The 25,971-nt window shown below is 32.9% G+C and overlaps 1 protein-coding gene across 2 annotated transcripts in view; it reads left to right on the top strand.

The window, feature by feature from the left end:
- Positions 1–25,971, top strand: part of LOC126889693 (WD repeat-containing protein 37) — a 76,390-nt gene that overhangs the window by 33,682 nt on the left and 16,737 nt on the right. For both annotated transcript variants that reach the window (XM_050658218.1, XM_050658219.1), the window contains exons 4-6: positions 5,505–5,677; positions 8,621–8,849; positions 16,315–16,453. In XM_050658218.1, the coding sequence (XP_050514175.1) occupies positions 5,505–5,677; positions 8,621–8,849; positions 16,315–16,453 (541 nt within the window). The remainder of the gene's footprint in view (positions 1–5,504; positions 5,678–8,620; positions 8,850–16,314; positions 16,454–25,971) is intronic.

Here is a 25,971-nt window from a genome sequence, read left to right as displayed (position 1 = left end):
ACGTTTCGACTCCCAAATCGGATGTCGTTGTCAAAATAGAAAATATTTCTAAATTAAACAAAAATGTTGTTGCTTAGTAAAAAATTCTTCTAATAATTTATTTAATCTTACTCATTTATATCGGCAATTCAGACATACATTATACATTTTAAAGTAGAAGACTTTAAAATGATATTGCCAATATTTATGAGTTGCGTTCCTGGGACGACTTTACTGAAAGATAGTTCATTTGATTACATGAAATCAACCCCAACTTAAGAATATCCGTGACAAAAAAATCATAGCATGTGATCTGTCTTTAAAAAGAAAACCAAATGCAATGGTGACAGTAAAATTCTCAGAGATTCCATAGTAGATCACGAGGGAAAACCAGGAAAAAACGTCGTGATACTATCCCGACATCGTAAGTATTTGGTCTTACATTTAGTTTACTCTCAAAACCAATACCAAATTCTGACTTTAAATATGTATATGTTATTTTAAATTATAAATAATATTAATAATATATAGATATATAAATAATACTAAAATATAAAATATGTACTAACTCGATATTTTATTGACTTACTAATCGTGGTATTTTCTTTCTATTGAACTCCTCTTTTAGTATGGGTAACCACATCCTACTGCATTCTAAGGGGGAATTTGCGACACAATTGGTTTCATTTAGCATAATTAGAGCCGCTTCTTTGATTTTTCTCATTTTACTATCTGCTTCTTTCAGGACTATACTTGAATCTCTCCACTGAACTATATGTTCATTATCACATGCGTGTTGACATATTTGAGATCTATCAAATTCTTTATTTTTAAGATAAGACTGATGTTCACTTATTCTAACATTTCATGGTCTTGATGTTTCACCTAAATAAAATTGTTCGTATTCACAAGATATTTTATAAATACAATTCTTTGTTCATTCGGGTTCATTGTTAGGTTTAGTTTTAGATGGAATAGATCTCAATGTGTTTGTTGTTTTGAATATTGTTGAAATGTTGAATTTATTTCCTATTGTTTTAAGTTTCTTGGATAGTCCTTTTATAATATGGTATTGATATTTTCCTCGTATTATTTCTTGTGAATGTTATAAGATCCCGTTCTAAGTTGTTCTGATCCAATCTTGACAATTCCTTATTTATAAACGATAAAGGATAAGCATTTTTTAATAAAACAGATGTTAACAATTGTTTTTCTTCTAAAAATGAATTTTCGTTAGAACAAGTAATTTTGGCTCTATAACATAAGGATTTAATGATTCCCTTTTTAACGTTGATGTTGTGATTTGATGTGTAATTGAGATATCTGTTGATGTGTGTTGGTTTTCTATACACTTAAGTCTCATATTATTCAGTATTCTTCTTTGAGACTAAAACATCGAGGAAAGGCAGGGTCTTATTATATCCCTTTTCCATCGTAAATTTTATTGTCTCATGTCTCTTCTTGATCGTTTATAATATTTAGGAATGTATCCAACAATTCTGATCTATGAGGCCATATTGAAAACACATCATTTACATATTAGCCCGATCAGGGAACGCAAATTTTACGAAAACCTCCAAAAAAATAAAGGAAGGATGAAAATTTGGGAATAGGTAGTTGAAATTGTCTATTATTATATAAGAAAAAGTTTACAATTGTACATCCCCTCCATTTTACAAAAATTGGAAAATACGGGGTGAAAATTTTTTTCTCGGGGGTGAAAAAATATACGTTCAAAATAAGTCCGGAATTGGATAAAATGACTAATTCTAAGTATAGTATTTTTACTACAAAAACGTTATTACGTAGGTCAAAATTTTTGACGTAAGAGAACTGTCAAAACATTAGAATGTGACTTTTCATTATTGCCATGTTTTTATAAACATGACAATAATGAAAAGTCACATTCTAATGTTTTGACAGTTCTCTTACGTCAAAAATTTCGACCTACGTAATAACGTTTTTGTAGTAAAAATACTATAACTTTTGTTCTATAGAGTTTTGTTACTAAATCAATACTTTTCGAGTTATTTACGAGTGAATGTGTTCATCTAAAAAAAATGTTTTTGGACGGTTTTTCGGAGATAACTCAAAAAGTAAGTATTTTAGCGAAAAAAATATTATTAGTAAAAATATAGCTTATAAAAAATTGAAAAAAATGGTGTATGCTCGAGGTCTGCAGACCTAGTAGAAGTAGAGTTGCAGCTAATGAAATGTAGGTTCTTCTTCGTCAAATTCCAAATCGAATATTTCAATGTGAAATAACCAAAAAACGGAGCACTTTTCGGGGAAAATTCATTACAACTTTTTTAAAGTGTTTAAAAAAGGGTTTATTTTTGTTTTTTAAAGAAACTTCTAACATTAAAAGTAAGTGAGTTACGCTCAAAATATTGTTGGTCTCTTTTATTTTTTGGTAAAAAAATGGTGAAAATCACCCCTTATAGCTTCTCAAATAAAATTAATCATTACCGCTTTACAAGTTACTTTATTTATATATTATTTATATTATGTATGTATAAGTTTCATTGGTTCAAAGTGCTCAGTTTTGAAAAAAATTGGGTTTAAAATAAAACATTTTTTTTTATTTTGCAAAAAATCGTAATTGTTTATGGAATTAACTTAAAAACAATTAGGAATACCACAAATCTCAAAAAATAATAAAATGTACGTTTTGCTTTCCTTAATATTTTTGATTTTTTGTTTTCTTGTTAGACAAAAATTGGTTATGCTACGGCTGTTCAAAATTTGCCAAAAGTCGTGATTAGTTACTCGTTCAAGCCATTTTAACTACAGCTTTTTCAAAACGAAGCACTTTGAACCGATGAAACTTACACATCATATAATTAATACATAGACAAAGTAACTTGTGAAGTGGTAACGTTAAAATTAATATATGATGCTAATTAGGGGGTGATTTTCGCGATTTTTTTACCAAAAAATAGAAGGGACCAACAACATTTTGAGCGTAATTCACTTAATTTTAATATTACAGGTTTTTTGAAAAAACAAAATTAAACTTTTTTTAAACACTTTAAAAAAGTTAAAATGAACTTTCCCCTAAAAGTGTTCCGTTTTTGGGTTATTTCACATTGAAATATTCGATTTGAAATTTTACGAAGAGGACCTACTTTTCATTAGCTGCAACTCTGCTTCTACTGGGTCTACAGACCTCATGTATACACCATTTTTTTTTTCAATTTTTTATGGGCTCTATTTTTGCTAAAAATATTTTTTTCGCTAAAATACTTACTTTTTGAGTTATCTCCGAAAAACCGTGTAAGAACATGTTTTATTTTGTTAAACATGAACATATTCACGCTCAAATAACTCTAAAAGTATTGACTTAGTGAAAAAACTCTATAGAAGAAAAGTTGTTTAGAATTAGTCATTTATCCAATTCCGGTCTTATTTTGAATGTATTTTTTTCATCTTCGAGAGGGGGGTATTCCCCTCCATTTTTAAAAATGGAGGGGATGTAGAATTGTAAACTGTTCCTTATATAATAATAGACATTTTCAACTACATATTCCCAAATTGTCATCCTTCCTTTATTTTTTTGGGGCAGATTGTTCTTTGATCGGGCTATATATGCCATGATTTTTTTGTGACGGATATTCTTGAGTTGGGGTTGACTTCATGTAATTGAATCAACTATCTTTCAGTAAAGTTGTCCCAGGAACGCAACTCATAAATATTGGCAATATCATTTTAAAGTCTTCTACTTTAAAATGTATTATTCTTCTTGTAGTGCCTATCCGTTCCGGATGTTGGCGACCATCATAGCAATCTGCACTTTGCACACTGCTGCTCTGAAAAGATTTGTAGTGGTTGTGTTGAACCACGTTCGTAGATTTCTCAGCCAGGAAATCCTTCGCCTTCCTGGTCCTCGCTTTCCCTCTACTTTTCCCTGCAAGACCAGTTGCAACAGTCCATACCTCTCACTGTTCCTCATGATGTGACCGAGGTATTCGATTTTGGCTGTTTTTATTTTGATTAACAGCTCTTTTTCTTTTTTCATTCTCAGCAAAACACCCTCATTAGTAATGTGGTCGGTATAAGATATCTTCAGGATTCGACGATAAAGCCACATCTCAAAAGCCTCAATTTTCTTGCAGGTGGCGTCTGTGAGAGTCCACGACTCAACTCCGTACAACAGTATAGGAAATATATAACATCGTAGTAATCTGACTTTTATGGGTATCGACAAATCATGACATTTGAACAACTTTGCCATTTTTTTAAATGCAGATCTTGCTTTCTCTATTCTACATTTGATTTCTATAGAATGGTCCCAATTTTCATTGACGTTCGTACCAAGGTAGGTGTATGTTTTTACTCTTTCTATTTGTTGACCATTCACACTGATTCGTCCAAATTGCTGTTCATTCTTAGAGATCATCATACATTTGGTTTTCTTAGTGTTTAGTGAAAGTCCGTATCTCTGACTGACTTCTGCGATTCTGCTCATTAACTCCTGTAGGGCTTCAGAACTGTCAGCGAATACCACAGTGTCACAGAAAATGTATTATATATGTCTGAATTGCCGAGATAAATGAGTAAGTATAAATAAATTATTAGAAGAATTTTTTACTAAGCAACAACATCTTTGTTTAATTTAGTAATATTTTTTATTTTAACAACGACATCCGATTTGGGCTTCGAAACGTTAATACAATCATGAAGAGAAGTATCTGTATTTTTCTACCATTCTATATTTTCTATCTATCATGAAGAGAGGTCATATTTCTCAAATGTGGTCTCGAGGTAACGAAGTACAAAAAACTCGAAGAAGTACCACAAAATTGTTATATTAAAAGGTCATACAAGGACGCGTTTTGGCTCATCACGAGCCATCATCAGCTTAAAATACAGGAACAAAAACAAATGACTGACCAGACCAGGAAGAAGGAAGAATTCACTAGTTTACATTATACTTATAGTTCCACAAAACCTCGTTATTAGGTTTTTTTTTAAGTTATTAAGCTATTTTTAGCATTTTAGTAGTAATTTGACTGCAAAACTTGTGTAAAGCTTGTACATTGGCATTGGGAGGAACCATCTTGTGGACAGATCATTTTTAGTTAAATTGTGGGTTATTTCCCATTTAGAATAGTTGAGTACTAAAGAACATAAAAACTGACTACCTTTTATATAAAGTGAGGTCCTAAAGTAACGGATAAATGCATTATTAGCTAAATAAAGAACATTATTAGAAATCCCCAAAACAGGTTGATTTTTATTTTTAATTTACGACTTTTTGGCATATATATCATACTAGTGACGTAATTAATCTGGATGCGATGACGTAATCAAGGATTTTTTTAATGAGAATAGGATCCAGGCGATAGTTCATTTGAAAGGGTATTATATTCTTTATTCAGTAATATAAACATTTTCTGAAATAATGAAACACGCATGCGTCGTGCTGTTGTTGATGCCTGAAACCAGTTGTGGTCATGAAGCTTTATATTTTAAATTGGTATAAAAATGCACAGATTACCTATTTTTATAATTGCACATTTCAGATCATACTGCTTGTTTATGGAGCATAGATCGTGCAAAATGTTTGCTACAGTATCAAGGACACACAGGTTCCGTAAATTCAATCAGGTTTCATCCAGCGAAAGATTTAGTTCTTACAGGAAGCGGAGACTGTACAGCTCACATCTGGCAAGCGGCACTTAATTGGGAATTACCGGTGAGTACGAGTACTAAGTAACGAAATCTAGATATAATCTTCGCTTGTATGAGATTGTTTCTACTGGTTGGTATCTTATTTCTGCATTAAAAGACATCGTTTTACCATTTACTCACGATTTTTGCTCCGAATTTTAAAGAACGGCTTGGATTTACATGAAATTTGGCATACGTATAGCTAACATGTTATAGAAAAAAAGTGATATTGTGCCGATGTGTGATTTTGCTTTGGGGTGAGTTTCACCCCTTCTCGAGGGTGAAAAGACATACGTTCAAGATAAGCTCAGAACGGGATAAACTGACTAATTCTAAGCAACTTTTGTTCTAATGAGTTTTTTCACTAAGTCAATACTTTTAGAGTTATTTGCGAGTGAATTGGTTCGTTTTTCAAAAAACAAATACGTTTTTGGATAGTTACAAAATACATACTCACAAATAACTGAAAAATTAATTATTGTATCTAAAAAAATATTCTTACCAAAAATATAGCCTATAAAAAAGTGAAAAAAAATGGTGTACGTGAAGTCTGTAGACCCAGTAAAAGCAGAGTTGTAGCTAATGAAAAGAAGGTTCTTATTTGTCAAATTCCAAGTCGAATATTTCAACGTGAAATAAGCAAAAAATTAAGTATTTTTCGGAAAAAGTTCATTGCAAATTGTTAAAGTATTTTAAAAAGCTTTATTCTTATTTTTTAAAAAGTTGCTGGCAGTAAAAGTAAGCAAGTTATGCTCAAAATAAAGTTGGTCCCTTTTTTTGTTAAAAAATCGTGCAAATCATCCCTTATTAGAATTCTAAATGAAATTAATCATTACCGCTTCTCAAGTTAATTTATTTATGTATTATTTATATGATATGTAAGTTTCATCGTTCAAAATGCTTATTTTTGAATTTTAAAAAATGCATTTTTTTTTCAAAATAACTTAAAAATTATTAGTGATACCAAAAATCTCAAAGAGTAAGAAAATATAGCTTCTGCTTTTCTGAATATTTTGGAATTTTTTGTTTTTCTGTAAGACAAAAATTAGTTAAGATATGGCTGTTCAAAATTTGCATACACTCGTGATTAGTGACTCGTTCAAGCCATTTCAACTACAGCCCTTTCAAAAATAAACGCCTTGAACCGATGAAACTTACAGATCATATAAACAATACATAAGTAATATAACATTGTCAAACGGTAACGACTAATTTCATTTGGGGTGGTAATTAGGGGGAGATTTTCACGATTTTTTTTTGCAAAAAAGGGACCAATTTTATTTTGACTTTAAAAAGTTGTAATGAGTTTTCCCCGAATAGTTCTTAATTTTTTGGTTATTTCACGTTGAAATATTCGTTTTCGAATTTGACGAATAAGAACCTACTTTTGATTATCTACAACTTTGCTTCTACTGCGCTACTACACAATTTTGTGTTCAATAAGTTCATAAGCTATAAGATCATGGGAGTTGCAATCTTTCTAGAGCCTTTTGTTCAGAGAATTTTAATGTTAAAGTGCTATAAAGAAGCTCCCTTTGCATTGAAATCAATACTTTAAACGCTTATATCCCGCTTAATATTTAAGCTACGTGAGGTTTAAAAAAAGCAAAATTTTCAGTAAAAAAAGGTAAATTTTTGGTTACAACACTTTTTTTCATAAATACAATAGTTTTTGAGATATTTTGAAAAAATTACATATTTTTTGAAAAATCGAAAAAAAGAAGAAATTTGCTTAAAATAAGTGTTTTCAAAATGTAATTGTTCTAAATAATTCAACATTTTGGAAGGTGTTGTTGGAACATGAATAAAGTTAATTTTACATGGGCTACGATTAATATTAATTTTACCGCACATGGCATACATTTTAGCGTCATTTTTTTCTTTTATAAATTCGAGGTACTTGATTAATTTTCGTCATAACTTGCTTAATTTTCATGCTAGAAGTTTTTGTCAAAGCTTATTTTGTTTGTCAAAGCTTTTTTTATTAAGATAAGTAAAAAATTTTTCCACCTACCTCTACCGAAAGTATACTTTTCCGGACCTGATTGTAGGGAGCAAAGTTGTACTTTTCCTCCCTAGGGAGGAAAATATTTTTCCTCCCTAGGGAGGAAAAGTAAAAGTGACGTCATGGTATTTCATTCATGAAATATAACTTATTGACGCCCTGTATAATATCTATTTTCTGTTACGAAGTATCTATACATTTTAACGTTTATTTATAAAACATCCTGTATTTTGCAGAATGGTAAAAAACAGTAAATTGTTATTTTGATTTAACAATGTTTACATTAATAATTTGACTTATATTTGACAGTTGACAGTTATATTGTACCTACTTGTTGTTTTAGTTCTAATAAATTTTGTTGGTTAGTTACATAAATAAATTAAGTAAAAATGAAAAAATTACTTGTTATTTGAGGAAGATGGAAAACCCATATGTATAACATGGGAGTAAAGTGCCTTTTCCTCCCTTGAATGATTACTGCCCTCCGCTACGCGTCGGGCAGTAAACTTCATTCTCGGGAGGAAAAGTTACACTTTCCTCCCTTGTTATACAAATAGCTATTATTCTTTATTTTCTTCATAAAATTCAATTCTCTAGCGATTCCCGGTGTCATTTTGAAATTTTAAATTTCCATCCCCGAGAAAGTGTGGCGTTCACCCCCAGGGTGGAAGCATACATTGGCACCAAGTCAGGTTTGTTATCTTCATCATTTTTGAGCTACTGTCAAAATTTCAAACTAATCCATGAAGGCCTTTAGAATTGCTTTAGAAAGTGGCTTATAATTAGTCAGTTTATCTACTTCCCGTCTTATTTTGAACGTATGTTTTTTCACCCCGAGAGGGGGTGGTACTCACCCCCAATGCAAAAGCACAAATTTACCGTGAGTGAATGGATTAATTGCCAAGCCAAAATGCTGAAATAATTTCAATTGTGGAAGGAGAATATGTTCTATATATTTTGTAGAGGGGACAATCATCTGAAGAAGAGTTAGAAGCTGATGAGATGGAGGATAAATCTGAAATCAACAAAATCGCAACTTTACGAACACCCTTTCAAGAATTAAAGGGACACACTTCTCCTGTAGCTTCTGCAGAGTGGTTAGCTGGAGCCGATCAAATTATTACTGGAGGTTGGGATAGACTAGCCATTCTGCACGATGTTGATACTGGTCAGCTTGTTACTACGTTAGCAGGTGAGATTTATTTATTGACAAATATAATGATTTTTTTTGTTTTGTTCTAAAGTCGAAGCAGTTACCCCAAGACATTATGGAGTCGCTAAAATCTCTTGGAGAGATGTTATCGCTTACAACGTTCTCTCCTACCTTTCCCTCTTCTTCAAATGATATCTCTGCGACGAAGGTCGGCAATAATCATAGCCATTCGGACTTTAAAAGTTCGGCTTTGAAAAGTTCATTTGATGTACAGGGTGATTGATTAGTGGGGTAAAGCTCAATAGATCCGCTATGGTAATAAATAGCAATAAAAGTTGATAACAAAAATTGTAGACAACTTTGAGATTCATATTACAAAATTAGTTAGAATGCTACAGGGTGTTCGATAACCTAGTGGCAGACCAAACTTATGTTTTTTTAAACGGAACACCCTATATATATTTTATATTCGAAATCTTATTAACTTTCTCATCCCAAAAACATAAAGGATTGTTATGTTGTACAGGGTATTTACAAAGTTATAACCAATTTTCTATGAAAATCAGCTCCCTGTATAAATAAAATTAAGCACAACATCAATGGTTTATTGGTGCCATATTTTTTTGCTGATAGTGAAAATTTTGAAGAATGGTTGATATTGCTAATTTTTTTTTATATCTAATACAGGGTGAGTCAAAACGCGAGTACATTATTTTCTCAGTAATTTTAAATGGAACACCCTGTATTTTATGCCACTATCGAAAAGTACCGTTACCGTACTTTAATGTTTGTATAATATTCCCTATGTCTAAATTTAATAGTTTTCGAGATATTTTCATTTTTCAGAGCAAATTATTAATTAGGGGTCTAAATCTTTCCAAATTTTTAGTAAGCCATGAGTGAATTTTTAAAAACTGATAATTTAAGATTACTGATTATCAATCCGGAATTCAATGTAACAATGTAGCAAATAAAGAAAGAAAAATAATTTATTAGTAACAAATTTTATAAAAAAAAATCACAACCACAACATACAACATTTTTGAAGCAATTAAAAACTACTTTTGTTTGTAAATTTAACAAATAAAGAAAGAAAAATAATTTATTAGTTATAAATTTTGCAAAAATAAACCCAAACACAAAATACAACATTTTGTGGAAACAATTAAAAACTACTGTTGTATGTAAATGTAACAATATAACAAATAAAGAACAAAAAATGATTTATCAGTTAAAAATTTTACAAAAAAAGAACATTTAAAAAAAGAGCTGAATAAAAGCTACTTTTAAGTGTAAAATAAGGTGTTCAAAATGAGTTGAGTGAACTAGATTAACGCTACGAAGCATTATTTGTAAATTAATACTTCGAAATACACTTTGTATTCTATTTTTCATCTCGTCCCTTGTTGTTGGAGGCATTTTATACCCTTCATTCTTAACGTAACCCCAAAAAAATCAGTCCAGTTTATTAAATTTTGGTGATCTGGGTAGCCACGCTACTGGTCCATTGAAAAATGAAAATATCTCGAAAACTAATAAATTTAGACATTTAGACAATGTTGTATACAAATTAAAGTACGATAATGGTACTTTTCAATAGTGAGATAAAATACAGGGTGTTCCATTTAAAATTACTTAAAAAATAATGTACTTGCGTTTGGACTCACCCTGTATTCGATATAAAGAGAATTAGCAATGTCAATCATTTTTAAAAATTTTGACAATAAATAAAAAATTGTGGCATCAATAAACCATTGCCGTTGTGCTTATTTTTATTTATACAGGGAGCTGAACTTGTTACGATTTTCATAGAAAATTGCTTATAACTTTGTAAATACCCTGTATAACATAACAGACCAATATATTTTTGTAATGTGTAAGTTAAATAGATTTCGAATATAAGATAAAATATAGGGTGTTCCATTTAAAAAATCGTAAGTTTGGTCTGCCACGATGTTATCGAACACTCTGTGGCATTCTAATTAATTTTAAAATGTGAAGCTCAAGGTTGGCTACAATTTTTGTTATTAAATTTTATTGCTACCTATTACTACACCGGATCTATTGAGCTTTACCCCACTAATCAATCGCCCTGTATATCCGTAACTCAGGTTGCGTAGCCATGATATTCTACGTATTGCTATGCATTTTTTTCTTGGATCTTTCCCTGCATAATCAGTTGGAGTAAGTTGAATCTCTCTCCACGTGATATGCCCGAGATATTCCAATTTTCTTGTTTTGATTGTATTTAAGATTTCAATTTCTTTATTCATCCTTCAGAGAACTTCTTTATTGGTGACGTGTTCTGTCCACGATATTTTCAGAATTCTTCTAGACCCCCACATTGATGCCGCATTCAAGGTTCAAGCTTTCAGTCGATAAAACAAAGTCGAGAAAACGTAGCATCTCGCCAACCTAACTCTTAGCTCCAAGTTTAAATCTCTTGTACAGAGCACTCTCCTCATTTTGTTGAAATTTATTATAGCCTTTTCTGTTCTCATTTTTATTTCCTTAAAGCAATAATTTGAGAGTTTAATCATTATTTCAAGATATGCGTATTTATCCACTCGCTGGACATTTTCATAAATTTTGTCTTAAATTTCTGTAAAATTTCTTTGCGCAAACTTTAATGTCTGGAACATCTCGTGAGCAACATACAGTGCTAAGAACTGTTTCAATTGATTCTATAAGTGGATTCCATAATGTCATCTGAATGAAAGCCAATTTGGAACAACGTGGTTCAATGGCAAAACTCTTATTAGGGTAAAAACTCATACAGAAGTAAAAAACTTCAATTTGTATATTGGTATAAAATAGTTCATTAAAAAAACTTCTTAAAATGTCATCCAAATGGATTGCAAAACGTTTTCGATCTAAATTAAAACATCTTCAGTGCATTCTGCTGAGTAGATGAAACTAGCACACTATTAAAAGTGGTAACCTCAAAAATATGGGGTTTACATAGTAATATTTAACAAAATATAGTGACTCCAATTCGATGTTAATGGATTAAATTGTCATATAAATGCTCAAAGGGCAACATGGTTCCCTGCTCGAAAAAATGTTAGGTTCTTGTCAGACCAACTGGTTGGTCTGTGTCCATTGAACTGGCAAGAAACTAGCATTTTTTCGAGCAGGGAACCATGTTGCCCTTTGAGCATTTATATGACAATATAATCCATTAAAATCGACTTGGAGTCACCATAATTTGTTAAATATTACTATGTAAACCATATATTTTGAGGTTACCACTTTTATTAGTGTGCTAGTTGAATGCACTGAAGATGATCTAATTTAAATCGAAAACGTTTTGCAATGGAGGTCATATTCGTCCATTGTCGTAGGTTTTTAAGCTAAGAATTGCATCTTCTTCCTCGTCCCCTTTCGCTATTAATTGATTTTGCCTTCGATTATAAGTTAGAGCAGTTCATACTTTTGATTTCTTACGATGTGACCAAAATATTGTGTTAGAATAAGTGTTCTTTTATTATAAGCATAAGCTCTATTTCCTTATTCATCCTCCGCATTTGCCTTATGGCTCATGTAGGATATTCTGAGCATTTTACGGTAACACCAGAGTTCGAGTGCTTGGATTCTTTTTGTGTTGCTTCTATCATTGTCCATGCTTCAACACCATACAGCAAGGTGGAGAAAACACGGCACTTTAGTATGCTAGTTCTCAACGAGATATCCAGCTGGCGGTTGCATAGAACTTTTTGCATTTTGTAAAGCACTGTACGTGCCTTTTCTAGGCGTGTTCGTATCTACTCTAGTGAGTGGTCCTAAGTTTCATCAATATTACTTCCGAGGTACGTTATTTTTGTTACTCTTTCCAGATTTGTTTCATCGACATTGACCTTCACCCTTCTGTTTTGTGCTTGCTGATGACCATCGTTTTTGTCTTCTTTGTATTCAATTTCACTCCAAATTCTCAACAGGCTGTCGTTACTCGGTCCATTAGGCGTTGCAGTGCTTCAGCATTATCTGCCAGAATGACCGTACCATTAGCGTATCGCAGGTTATATACAGGGTGAGTCACCACTAACGGGACGGAAGATTACAGCGCAATGGTAAAATATTTGAAAAAAATTTAAATTTAATAGTTTGTAAGTTGATAAAAGCTACATTTTAAAATTATTCTGAAATATACAGGGTGTCCCAATAAATGGCGGCGTATCAAAGTTATATTTTTTCTTATGGAACACCCTGTATTTTATTGCATTTTTTATTTGTCCGCAAAAAATACGGTATAGTTTCATACGGCTTCCCTATACCTATCTACAGAGTGTTCTGAGTTATGTTGACTTTTTTTAAAATGTAAAGTTTTAAAAGAAGGCTTATTCTCAAGTTATTTAAGAAATTATAAAAACATTAGTTTTACATCTAAATAGTTTTATATCGATTGAATGTATTCCATGATAAATTATTACACATTTGTCTACAGGTTGTTCAAAATTTATAGTTTCATTATTGGAGTATTCAATGTCTCATATGATGCTTATTTTAAATGGAACACCATGTATATTAATAAATAATTATACTAAACAAATTTACCTCTTTCGAATGGTATATAGATGTCCTATACTTAGGTGTCATAGTTTTTGCGTAATTTACAATTATTTAAATTCTTAATCTGTAAATCGATTTTAAAACAAAAAATGTAGTTAATTAATGTCATTGTATGACATTGTCATTTTATGACAGTACGGTCTGGTAATTATCAAAACTATAAACATACGTGTATGATATTCAAATTTTTTTTTACTTAAAAATGGCTTTGGCAGAGCCTATTACATTCAAATTTAATTGTTCCTAAAAATGAATAATCACGCTATCTACGAAAGAGTAGACATGCTACTTTGCATTGGGGAATATTTTTAAAATTGTCTCTTAGCTTCTAAAGTTTACGCTTAAAAGTATCCTGATAGAAGACACCCAAGAAAGGACGTTTTTGAAAGATTTCTCGATAGATTCCGTGCTACTGGTAATGTGGCATAGGTACGAAAAGTTAAATAAAAATAAACCATTTATTTTTAATGACGTCAACGAACTTGATGTCCTGCTTTCTGTTACGGTAATTTCGAGTCAATTGGAAATCAGTCAAACGAGTGTACGTAGAATACATAAGAAAAACCACTATCATCCGTATAAAACTCAACTACACCAGCATTAGACAGAACAGGAACGTTTAACTTTTCGTTTATAGACTTTAGAATTTGAAGAAGATCCTGATTTTTTTAAGAATGTATTGTGTACAGACGAATCTACCTACTTTTCATAATAATCGTCTAGTCTAGTTAATAGACATAGCTTTCATTTTATTATAATACAGTAAACAAACATTTTACTGTTGATCGCCAACCTCGATGAAGTGTTAATGTTTGGGGCAGTATTCTGAGCGAATACGTTATCGACCCATATCATCGACGACGTTTTTGATAAAAATCTGAATGGAGCAACTTTTTTAAATTTCTTAAAATAAGTTTTTTGGATCCATCTTAAAACCTTCCACTTAGCGTGCGAACAAACATGTAACTCCAATTGGACGACGAAGTTTCTGCTTACTTTTGACGTGATGTTAAGAACAACCTCAACATAAAATTTAGAAATAAATGGATAGATAGATTCGGTCCATATATTTGGCCACCTAGGTCACCAGGATTGACCAGGATGAATTTTTTTAAATGGGGTTATATTAAATATATTGTAAATGCTACACCTCCTACACTACCACTTCAGATGATATTTTTATGAAATTAAGAATTTCGAACGCTTTTGCGTCTATAACACCAGCTATGTTAAATAATGTAAACAAATCATTTAAAATCGCTTGTTGTATAAACATTTTGAATATGTATTACATAACTGATAATTTTTTACTTATAGTAAGTTGTGGTTCATTTTGTATTATTTATGTATTTGTTTTATTAAGATTCTTTATGTTTCGATATGTATTTAGTTATTTTCAATAACGAAAAAATGTATTTTAAAAATCAGCAAATAAAAAAATACCTACATATTTATTTACTACACTCTATAACCACTATACCAAGATGATGGGTTTAAAAATCGAGAGTGACTATAAATATTTTTAAAATCGATGTACCGTTTAAAAAAATTGTAAATTACGCAAAAACTATGACTCCTAGTTATAAAACATCTATATACCATTCGAAATAGGAACCTGTGTTTAGTATATTCATTATACTAAACACATTATACTAAACATATTCATTATATATAGTAATATACATGGTGTTCTAATAAAATAACCATCATATTATGCTACTATTACGCTCTATTGAATAATCCAATAATGAAACTGTAAATTTGAACACCCTGTAAATAAATGTGTAATAATCAATCATGGACTGCATTAATTATAAGATAATTACCAGACCGTATTGTCATAAAATCACAATGTCATACAATGACATTAATTAACTTCATCTTTTGTTTTAAAATCGATTTACAGATTAAGAATTTAAATAATTGTAAATTACGCAAAAACTATGAGCCCTAGGTACAGGACATCCATATACCATTCGAAAGAGGTAAATTTTTTAAGTATAATTATTTATTAATATACATGGTGTTCCATTTAAAATAAGCATCATATGACACATTGAATACATCAATAATGAAACTGTAAATCTTGAACACCCTGTAGACAAATGTGTAATAATTAATCGTGGAATACATTCAACCAATATCCAACAATTTAGATGTAAAAGTAATTTTTTTTTTATAATTTCTTAAATAACTTGAGAATAAGCCTTCTTTTAAAACTTTACATTTTAAGAAAAGTCAACATAACTCAGAACACTCTGTACATAGGTATAGGGAAGCCTTCTGAAACTATACCTTATTTTTTACGGACAATTAAAAATGCAATAAAATACAGGGTATTCCATAAGAAAAAATATAACTTGGATACGCCGCCATTTATTGGGACACCCTGTATATTTCAAAATAATTTTAAAATGTACCTAGCTTTTATCAATTTACAAACTATTAATCTAAATTTTTTTTCAAATCTTTTACCATTTCGCTGTAATCTTCCGTCCTGTTAGTGGTGACTCACCCTGTATACATTGCCCGTTTATAATTATACCATCCAAGGTACCTTCCAAAGCTTTCTTAAATATCTTCTCGAGGAATCGTTGAACAGCAAAGGTGACAGGACACAGTGTCTTACATCCTTGTCAATATTGATTTTTCCAGATGTTTCGCTTTTTATTCTGATTTTAGCCTTTCGTTCTTGGTAAAGGTTTAAAATGTCTTTATCGTCGATATTACATGACCTGAAATTATATATTAGTTTTTATCGTTTTTCTCCAGGTCAAAGGCCTTCTGAAAGTCTATACAATACAAACGTACATCAGAATCGACATCTCTACATCTTTCAACTAGCACATACAAAACCAAATTGAGTTTCACCAGTGTGTTCGTCTAATGTATAAGTACTTAAGTAAGAAATATTTACAGTTATAAAATGTTGTAGGTCACGATCAGGAACTTAACCATGTAGCTACTCATCCAACTCAAAAGTTAGCAGTAACGTCGTCGAGGGATACAACGTTTAGGCTATGGGATTTTAGGGAAAACGTTCATTCGGTTTCTGTGTTTCAAGGACATGCAGAGTAAGTATCATTACATTATCAAATTCGAAGAATCATTTTAGATCGATTGAACTTGTAACGGTGCGAAGGTCACTAGTATTTTCGTATCACTGACACTTTCGCTACACCCTGTATTTTAAGTTCGTTAAAATCATGCTTATGTTTCAGGGATATTGTCGGGTTCTTACAAATCTGCGGTATTACGTAATTCGTTCTCGATTCTCATGCATATTCATGTCTCTTTTATTTGGGGGACCTAGATATGTTTAGTACCGCCAAAAGAATCATAGTCGTAAATATTTCAGTAAATTGTTTTTACCGACAGCTGGACTAGAAAATGTTTAAAGGCGGAAATACATATCCGCGCCGCGAACTCCGCGCCGTGTGTGCGCCGCGCGTTCGTGGCGCGGTTATTGTTCGTTAAAATTTTTCATTTTGACGATCCAGAGGAAACTAACGAACGTTTAGTAATTGTAGATAATCATGTCTCTGTCCTGTACTTCTACTACATCTTATTTCGGTATTGTTCTGAAACTATTTTCTTGTGTCATCTTATGCAATTTACTATTTTATGTGGAATAAGCCACAGTTTGGGAACATTTCGGGAAGTACCTTTTTCGCTTCCTGGCAACACAAATATAATGGTAGGGGAGCCCAAGCGGGGATTTTTGCAGTTACTCGAGCGCGTCAGATTATCATATGGGGAGAAACGTGGTACCCTGCAGATGTACCTCCACCATATATTGGCTCTTAACACAGGGGAGTTCGTTCAAGGGGGCCCGAAAAAAAAATCTATCCTTAAAATATTCGAAATAATTGTCAGATTAAGATAAGGTAAGTTAAGTACATGCAAAAGAGTCTATATTTCAAAAATATGACGATTTGAGCGGGGCGTACGGAAATGGGTGAGTCAAAAAGTTTCACAAAAAAAGCGAATATTTCGCGAAATGAACGTCAGATTGAAAAACTAAAAACTACGTGTTCAATATTTTTCAAAAATCTATCGAAAAATACCAAACTTGACCCCCCACGGAGAGGGGTAGGGGGTAAATTTAAAATTTTAAATACAAATCCCGCGATCTTTCGCAAAATAAACATCATATCGAAAAACTGCAAAATACACTTTATCAATGTTTTTGAAAAATCTATCGAATGGTTCCAAACACGACCCCCCACGGAGGTGAGGTGGGGGGTTACTTTAAAATCTTAAATGGTAGACCCCGTTTCCTATTGCAGATTTGGATTGTTTGTATAAAAATAAACAACTTTTATTCGAAACATTTTTTTGAATTATGGATAGATGGCGCTATAATCGGAAAAAGATTGTTGGAAATGGAAAATTAAATTAAAAAATGGGAAGTCCCCACTAAAATGGAAAATTTTACTTAACTTTTTTGGTTTTAGGACCTAATAATCACAACCCAATAGGTCCCCAAAGCGCTCGAGTGACTGCACATTTAGCATACTTTGCTCCCCTACCATAATATATCTGCTTGTTCCTACAACCAGAAACAAAATTAGAGAACTATAGGTACTTCCAAGTCATGCGATACCTTTTTCGTTTTCCGGTGACACAATTGTAATGTATCTGCTTGTTTCAACTGCGTAGCTTCGTTTCAACGAAATTAGAGAACTATAGGTTCTTCCAAGCCCTGTGTTAACTTTTTCGCTTTCCGGTGACCCAATTATAATATATCTGCTTGTTCCAACTCAGTTGCTTCACCAGAAGCGAAGTTAGGAAACTATAGGCTCTTCCAAGATGTGTGTTACCTTTTTCTCTTTCCGACGACACAATTATAACATATCTACTTGTTCCAACTCCGTTGCTTCACCAGAAGCGAAGTTAGGAAACTATAGGCTCTTCCAAGTTGTGCGTTACCTTTTTCGTTTTCCGGTGACCCAATTATAATATATATGCTTATTCCAACTACGTTGCTTCACCAGAAGCGAAGTTAGAAAACTATTGGGTCTTCCAAGTTGTGCGTTACCCTTTTGGCTTTCCGGTGACCCAATTATAATATATCTGCTTGTTCCAACTCCGTTGCTTCACCAGAAGCAAAGTTAGAAAACTATTGGGTCTTCCAAGTTGTGCGTTACCTTTTTGGCTTTCCGGTGACCCAATTATAATATATCTGCTTGTTCCAACTCAGTTGCTTCACCAGAAGCGAAGTTAGGAAACTATAGGCTCTTCCAAGATGTGCGTTACCTTTTTCGCTTTCCGACGACACAATTATAACATATCTACTTGTTCCAACTCCGTTGCTTCACCAGAAGCGAAGTTAGGAAACTATAGGCTCTTCCAAGTTGTGCGTTACCTTTTTCGTTTTCCGGTGACATAATTATAATATATCTGCTTGTTCCAACTCAGTTGCTTCACCAGAAGCGAAGTTAGAAAACTATTGGGTCTTCCAAGTTGTGCGTTACCTTTTTGGCTTTCCGGTGACCCAATTATAATATATCTGCTTGTTCCAACTCCGTTGCTTCACCAGAAGCGAAGTTAGAAAACTACTGGGTCTTCCAAGTTGTGCGTTACCTTTTTGGCTTTCCGGTGACCCAATTATAATATATCTGCTTGTTCCAACTCCGTTGCGTCACCAGAAGCGAAGTTAGAAAACTATTGGGTCTTCCAAGTTGTGCGTTACCTCTTTCGTTTTCCGGTGACCCAATTATAATATATCTGCTTGTTCCAACTCCGTTGCTTCACCAGAAGCGAAGTAAGAAAACTATTGGGTCTTCCAAGTTGTGCGTTACCTTTTTGGCTTTCCGGTGACCCAATTATAATATATCTGCTTGTTCCAACTCTGTTGCTTCACCAGAGGCGAAGTTAGAAAACTATTGGGTCTTCCAAGTTGTGTCTTACCTTTTTCGCTTTCCGGTGACACAATTATAATATATCCGCTTGTTTCAACTGCGTTGCTTCACCAGACACGAAGTTAGAAAACTATAGGTTCTCCAAGTCGTGCGTTACCTATTTCGCTTTCCGGTGATATATATCTGCTTATGAATGTTTTTTTGATATTGATAACTATTTCCGAAGTGAAAGTCGAAAGGTCAAGTAAACTTGATTTCAAACTCGAATTGTGGCTTATGCCCAAATAAAATAGTAAATCTTATTTTTAATACATGTTATTTTTAGTACAACAATGAACTAACATTTTTTAAAAAGGTCCGCATGTACATTTTTTTTATTTCAGCTTCTATTTCCGTTCAGATCGGATTTAAGTTGTTTCTTTAAATTAAATGGTTCTTTATTGAGGATCCCACAATAATGATTTTCCACGGTAAACATCAATTTCCTTCCGACAATTCCGACCATTCCATTACTAACAAATATTCAACTCATGCGCGCCAAAACCAACAAACCACTCGCAAACCCGTCCAAATACGTATTGCGAACCATCAAAGCGTTTGTTGAAAAACCGACAGAATTTAGATCGTGGTGCGGCGTGTGCGTGCCGTTTGTGCGTCACTTGAAAACACGTACTAATCTGACGAATACGCTGCGCGCGAGCGGCTCGCACACCGAGCAGAGCGCATATGTATCTCCGCCTTTATAGAGATAAGTGGTTCACAGTTTTACCAACGAGTCCAAGTGTTCTTTTCGTTGGTTTGGCGTTTTTCGTGGGAATCAGGAGAGCCTTAGCTGATGTGGCTCTATGATTTGGATTCGTCAAAAGAAGATTTACGAGTTTAGTGGGCTGTGACTTAGTAACATATCCTGGCTGTTTTATTGGTAGAAGAAATATTTGGTTTCTTTTAATTGGATAACTATCTGGTGATTGCCAGAATGGGAGGTAATTTCTGTGTTTGAGAAGGAATCTTGTCTTGAATTGGGACGGGAGAAAAAGTCAGTTACGTTTGAGTGGCAGAGCAGTCTAGTTTGAGCCGTCAAGAAGTGAAGTTTGAGTTAGCCTCGGAGGTCTGCAGGGTTGCAGTACCTGAAAGGTTGAATTTCCATTTTAAGTTTGTGTAAGGTGAAGTTATTGTGCAATTTTATTGCAGAAGTCTTTGTGTTGGAGCTAAAGTGTTCCATTATGGTCTAAGCAAGTCGAGACCACTGCATTTTCGCTGTTTTTAGGCGAACGCGATTTCTTATACCAATGCCGGTATATAATCTTTTCGGATGCAGGCAGGAGTTAGAAGTTTTTTTTGTGTTAGTAGTTTCTGACATCGTAGTTAAAGCATGGAATTGCTTATATATTTTTTTTTGATCCCGTTAAGAACCACCCCCATATCTCTTCCGTTACTGAGCAACCGAGAACATGTTCTTCAAATTGTATAACACGTTTGCATCCCCTTATATGACAAATCAACATCTTGTCAAATTCTATTTTCCATTATTCCTACAGGGTGAATTTCGTCGTTACAAACTATACTTGAGAGCAGTTGATTAGCTCTTTTTATTTGTATTTTTCTTATGTATATGTAAATTTGATATTAGGGAGTTTTTGTTGCTACGTAACGTACGCATCTCCTTATACGTAAAGCAACTAACGTGTCGTAGAGGATGAATGTTAAAATAGGTAGTTTTTGTAACTGCCTTAACGTAACGTAAAGCAAATCGTAAAGTCATTTTTAAATTCCGTTGACATTCAAAAAAATAAAACAATGTTCACACAATATACAATTAATATACAAATGTAAAAAAAGATAAATGAATGATGAAATTGTATGGTTTTAATTGCTTCTATTTAAATATAAAAATATTATGTTTCCTTAGGTTAAAATTTTTTTATTTTTGTTTATACCTACTTTTTAGTTGTAAATTATTGTATACCTACATCAGAATTCCAGTAGGTATAATGTAAATAGTGTGGTAATATTTATTTGAAAATTTTACTGAAACTAGGTCATTTGTTTATCTAGTTATTAATTGTGGTGATCACTGTATTTCTTAAATTAATACAAGATTTGTTTGTTTTGCTTTATTAATAGACAACTTAAAAACAATAAAATTTTAAATCTATTATGAAGTTCCAATTACAAACACAGAATAATTTTACTCAAATAGACTAAACCAATAACCAATATAACCTTAAAATGTTTATAAACGGGTAGTACGCTGATGAAATGTTCATTTGGTAGGTAATCGGACAAGATCCTCGTGTGCATTCGGTGACTTTCGGCTCGATAGGGATGCGTATGAACCTAACGTACCAGCCCGTAACCTTAGGTAATACGTATCGCGATACGGGAGTTCAACCATTAATGCGCAAGCGTATATGTCAAAAAGATGCGTTACGTTTACGTATTTGTGTGCACAAAAACTCCCTATTTATAGGAAAAGTTAAACAATAAAGAATGCACGTAATATTCTCTTGTTGCCATATTCTAAATTGAAAAAATATGTAGGGAATAATCAAATTTTTTTGACATGCCATTCCTATTACAGCGAGCATTTCATTGGCTAGAATCAGCGATGAGTTTATATGAAGTCATTATTATATTTGTGAGGTTGTAAATGGTAACTGACGTCTCTCATAATATTGGAGGTTAAATATAATGTAAAGTTATTGTTTTCAAATTATATTTTATTTATTTAGTTTATATTTTAACGACAGTTGATTTTTTAACCAACTTCACTTTCTCTTCCCTATCCTTGATTGGTTCGTAATAGTTTTGTTGTAAGATAGATTTAGTTAGGCGATAAAATTTTAAGAAATGTTGCTGGCTAAATGGGCACAGCTACCAAAGGCCATAAAAGAAGAAAAAAAGTTAAGAAACAAAAATCCTACATAACCTTTAGCTAAAAGCTAAGAGCTTAAAGTTAGCCAACGACTCTCCAGTTAAGTCCATCTCCAACAATTAAAATACTTTGGACATGTTATGAGAGCATACACAGAAAACATGAAAATACTCATTATACAGGGAAAGGTGGAAGGCCGAAGATCACGAGGAAGATCCCAAGCAAGATGGATCGTTCAAATTACAGGAATATGCAAAAGACCTATGCATGAGTTAAAGGGAATGACCACAGACAGAGATTTTTGGAGACGGACAATACACGACATCACGTCGACCACTACACTCCCTGCGGGGGGTTAGGATTGAAGAGAGAGAATCTCAAAATGTACAGTCAGAAGATACAGAATCAGATTGGTTTAGCTGCCTTTGCATTGCTGGCAGTTTTTTTAATATAAAAGTGTGAAATAACGCATATTACGTGATTTTGGCGATTGTTGCGTATGTAGGGTGGTTGTACCGGGTGTCCCAATAAGAATGGCTCTAGGCCATATCTCAGGAACCGCTTATAGTACAGCTTTGAGAAAAAATATTTATAACAAAAGTTGCCTCGGGAAAAGCCTGCAAATTATTTTCATAATTGTAGGTCCACCGCTAGAGGGCGTAATTGAACATCAAAAATTAAAAAATCAAAATTTTACAAAATTTACCTAATGAAAGGGCACTGGCAATCATCGTATTCTTCATAAGATTCTGCGCATATTTGATTTCACAACTTTAAGTCTACCTTTGCAAATAAGAGGTGGGGGTGAGTGGGAACCTTCTTATGAAAAAATGGCTGTAAGTTCAGTTCTGCTAAATAGAATTTTGCATACTTGGTCTTGTGTTAAAAACAGCTCTTTTTCGTCAATGTAAATGTCTTATTTTCGAAATAGCCCAATGAGCAATATGCAAGCTAAGAGGCGTTATTTAGTTATTTTCAGAGATCTAGTGTTCTTTGGAAAATATTAAATACAAGTATGCATTTTTAATCCTGTATTACAAAATTAGACCAAATTAGCAACATAATACCGAAAACCACATGTCGATACCTTTTTTCTATCTCGAAATATCTTAAGAAATGTGTAAATTTTAAAGATCACTGTTACTGTCACCCGTAAACGAGGTTAAGGAAAAGTAGTATGCTATGGAAAAAACAAACAAACATTTTCCAGATGTAAACGTATATAATTAATTGAAACAACGATAAGGCAAACAACACTATAAAATATAACAAAGAAATAAAAGCAACTACTTACTTAGTCTTAGTGACTTCCTAAATGTTCAGATTGTTGCCCATCATTTTTGATGCAAGTATTTACTCTTTCAAGAATCGACTGAATAGCAACAGATTTAACTGTTTTAGACTTTTATTTATGGGGACGGATTAAAGACCTTGTTTTGCCACTAGGCCCACTACTCGAGAAAACATGATCTAGAATCTAGAGAATGCGAAACGCCATTCAAAGAATTGCGAAAGCAGAAATTGAGATTGCTGTTCAATCTACTCTTGAAAGAGTAAATGCTTGCATCGAAAATGATGGGCAACAATTTGAACATTTAGATCGTCACTAAGTAAGTAGTTACTTTTATTTCGTTGTTATATTTTATAGTGTTGTTTGTCTTATTGTTGTTTTAATTACTTATACAGTACGTAAATCGTACAGCTGGACATAGGCAATGTCCATTAAGTTGAGTGTGGCAACTGCGCTAATCTGTGTTAGTTGAAGCTTGTGTTCGAGTTCGAGTTTCTGGTGCAATAGAGTTGTTACAACGAATACAATAAGTGAATTTGTAAGCAAGAATGTCCATAAATAACTCAAAAACAAAGATTATGATTGATGAGTTAATAATTTTACTTTTATTTTTAAAATATTTTTTATTTAAAACTAATTACAAAATTAAACAGACACAGTTTTCTCATTCCCTCAGGCCAAAAATATTCAGCTACTATATTGTCATGTTTTGACGTTTATTTGTGTCAGTCGAAATGAATATAAACGAGGATTGTGACTTCACGAACGGCGGTCTTTGCGTGTCGTAGGGGGTCAAAGGCAAAAGTGTCCTCAAGTGGCTACCTTAGTATTTTGAGGATACTTTGACCTGTGACCTCTGATCGGTCACAATCCTTTGAGTAAAGTAAATTTCTCCTCTACAAACATACCTAGCCGTTTTCATACCACTTGAGGTAAGCTAGCCAGTGCGCTGATCTTTTCTATTGTTGAAAGATAGTCCCCAATAGGCCTACAGGAAACCACGACTATTGTTTTTAAACTGTATGTAGAATTTTCTTTCATGAAAAAGACTCTATTACGTGTGACTCGAGGGAGGTAATTCTGCTAAATCTGTAAATCTACGTAAATAATTTAAAATGAATAAAATGCAGTTAAAAACCTTCAAAATTTTTATTGTGTACTATGCCCAACAAAAAACGAAAAATTATTATTCAAACTAGTTAAACACAAATAAATAATTAATTTAAAGTAATTGGAAATCCAACAATACATTATACTGTAGAAAATAATAAGTAAACTAAATGAAAGGTTCAAATAGACCACCTTGCTTTGCAAGACAATAACCTAGTCTATCATAAAATGCTTGTCTCACGTTTTCAAGCTGTTGTGGCGTAATCGTAGCACAAGCGTTTCTTATTTTATTTTCCAAATCCTCTAGACTATGTGCCCTCTCGAGATCGTTGCCATAGATGGTGGATTTAATATGTCCCCAGAAAAAGAAATCCATGGGAGCCAAATCGGGACATCTTGCAGGCCATTTAATTTGGTTGCTTGTTCCGCTTATAATGCGATTTTGAAAAATTGTGCTTAAATAATTTTTCACGATACGCGAATTATGAACGGAACAGCCATCCTGTTGGTACCAGACATCTTCTAAACGTACATCTGGGAGATTCTGAATAGCTGGAATAATGCTATCTTGTAAAAGAGCAAGATATTTAGCTGAATTCAGAACTCCCTCAATGAAAAATGGACCAATTACATGGTCACCCAAAATGCCGGTCCACACATTAAGTTTTTGAGGGCGTTGAGTCCGATGTACAATGCTTCTATGTTCATTTTCCTGAGACCAATACCGCGTTCTGGAAGGATTGTGATGACCCCGTACAGAAAATGACGATTCATCGGTGAAAAGAATGTTTTTTACAAAATCATCATTTTCGTGAGATGCATCCATTGCAGCTTGACAAAACTCCATCCTACGATAATGATCTCCGGGAAATAACTCCTGGGTTCTCGAGTATTTGAAACTCTTAAAGCCATATTTTTTTAGAACTTTATGAACTGTGGTATGCGAAACCTCCAACTCTTTGGCGACACTTCTGGTGGTTCTGCAGTTATCTACCTCAATTGTAGAACAAATATCTTCATCCCTTCTTTCGATTTCCTGCTGTCTTTCCGGGGACATCTCTTTTCTTTTGTGACATTTTGTACAATCTTTTAAGCAATGTTGTATTTCAAAACTATTTATAACATTTGCAATTGTTTGTCTACAAGGTATGGGTCTAGTTTCGAAAGTATTAGCAAATAGATCTACACATTCTGCCAACGAATTACCTTGATAATACCATTTAATTATTTGCATCTTTTCTGGAGAAGTATAAATAAACATTTTAAACAATACTCTTCGCTTCGGGGTTCAGATGACAAATAATACTTGACGTTTAACGAATTTTGAAAGGATAAACAATTACTGACAATTTGTATTTGTAGCTCAGTTGCCACAATTATCTCAATATAATACAATGTATGGATTTATGTATCTAAATATATACGATGTATGTTTCCTATGTCCAGCTGAAC

This window comes from Diabrotica virgifera, chromosome 8, assembly GCF_917563875.1.
Source record: "Diabrotica virgifera virgifera chromosome 8, PGI_DIABVI_V3a".
NCBI classification, from domain to species: Eukaryota; Metazoa; Arthropoda; class Insecta; order Coleoptera; family Chrysomelidae; genus Diabrotica; species Diabrotica virgifera.
Note: the sequence above shows the minus strand (reverse complement) of the source record. Positions and strands in the feature narration are given on the sequence as shown.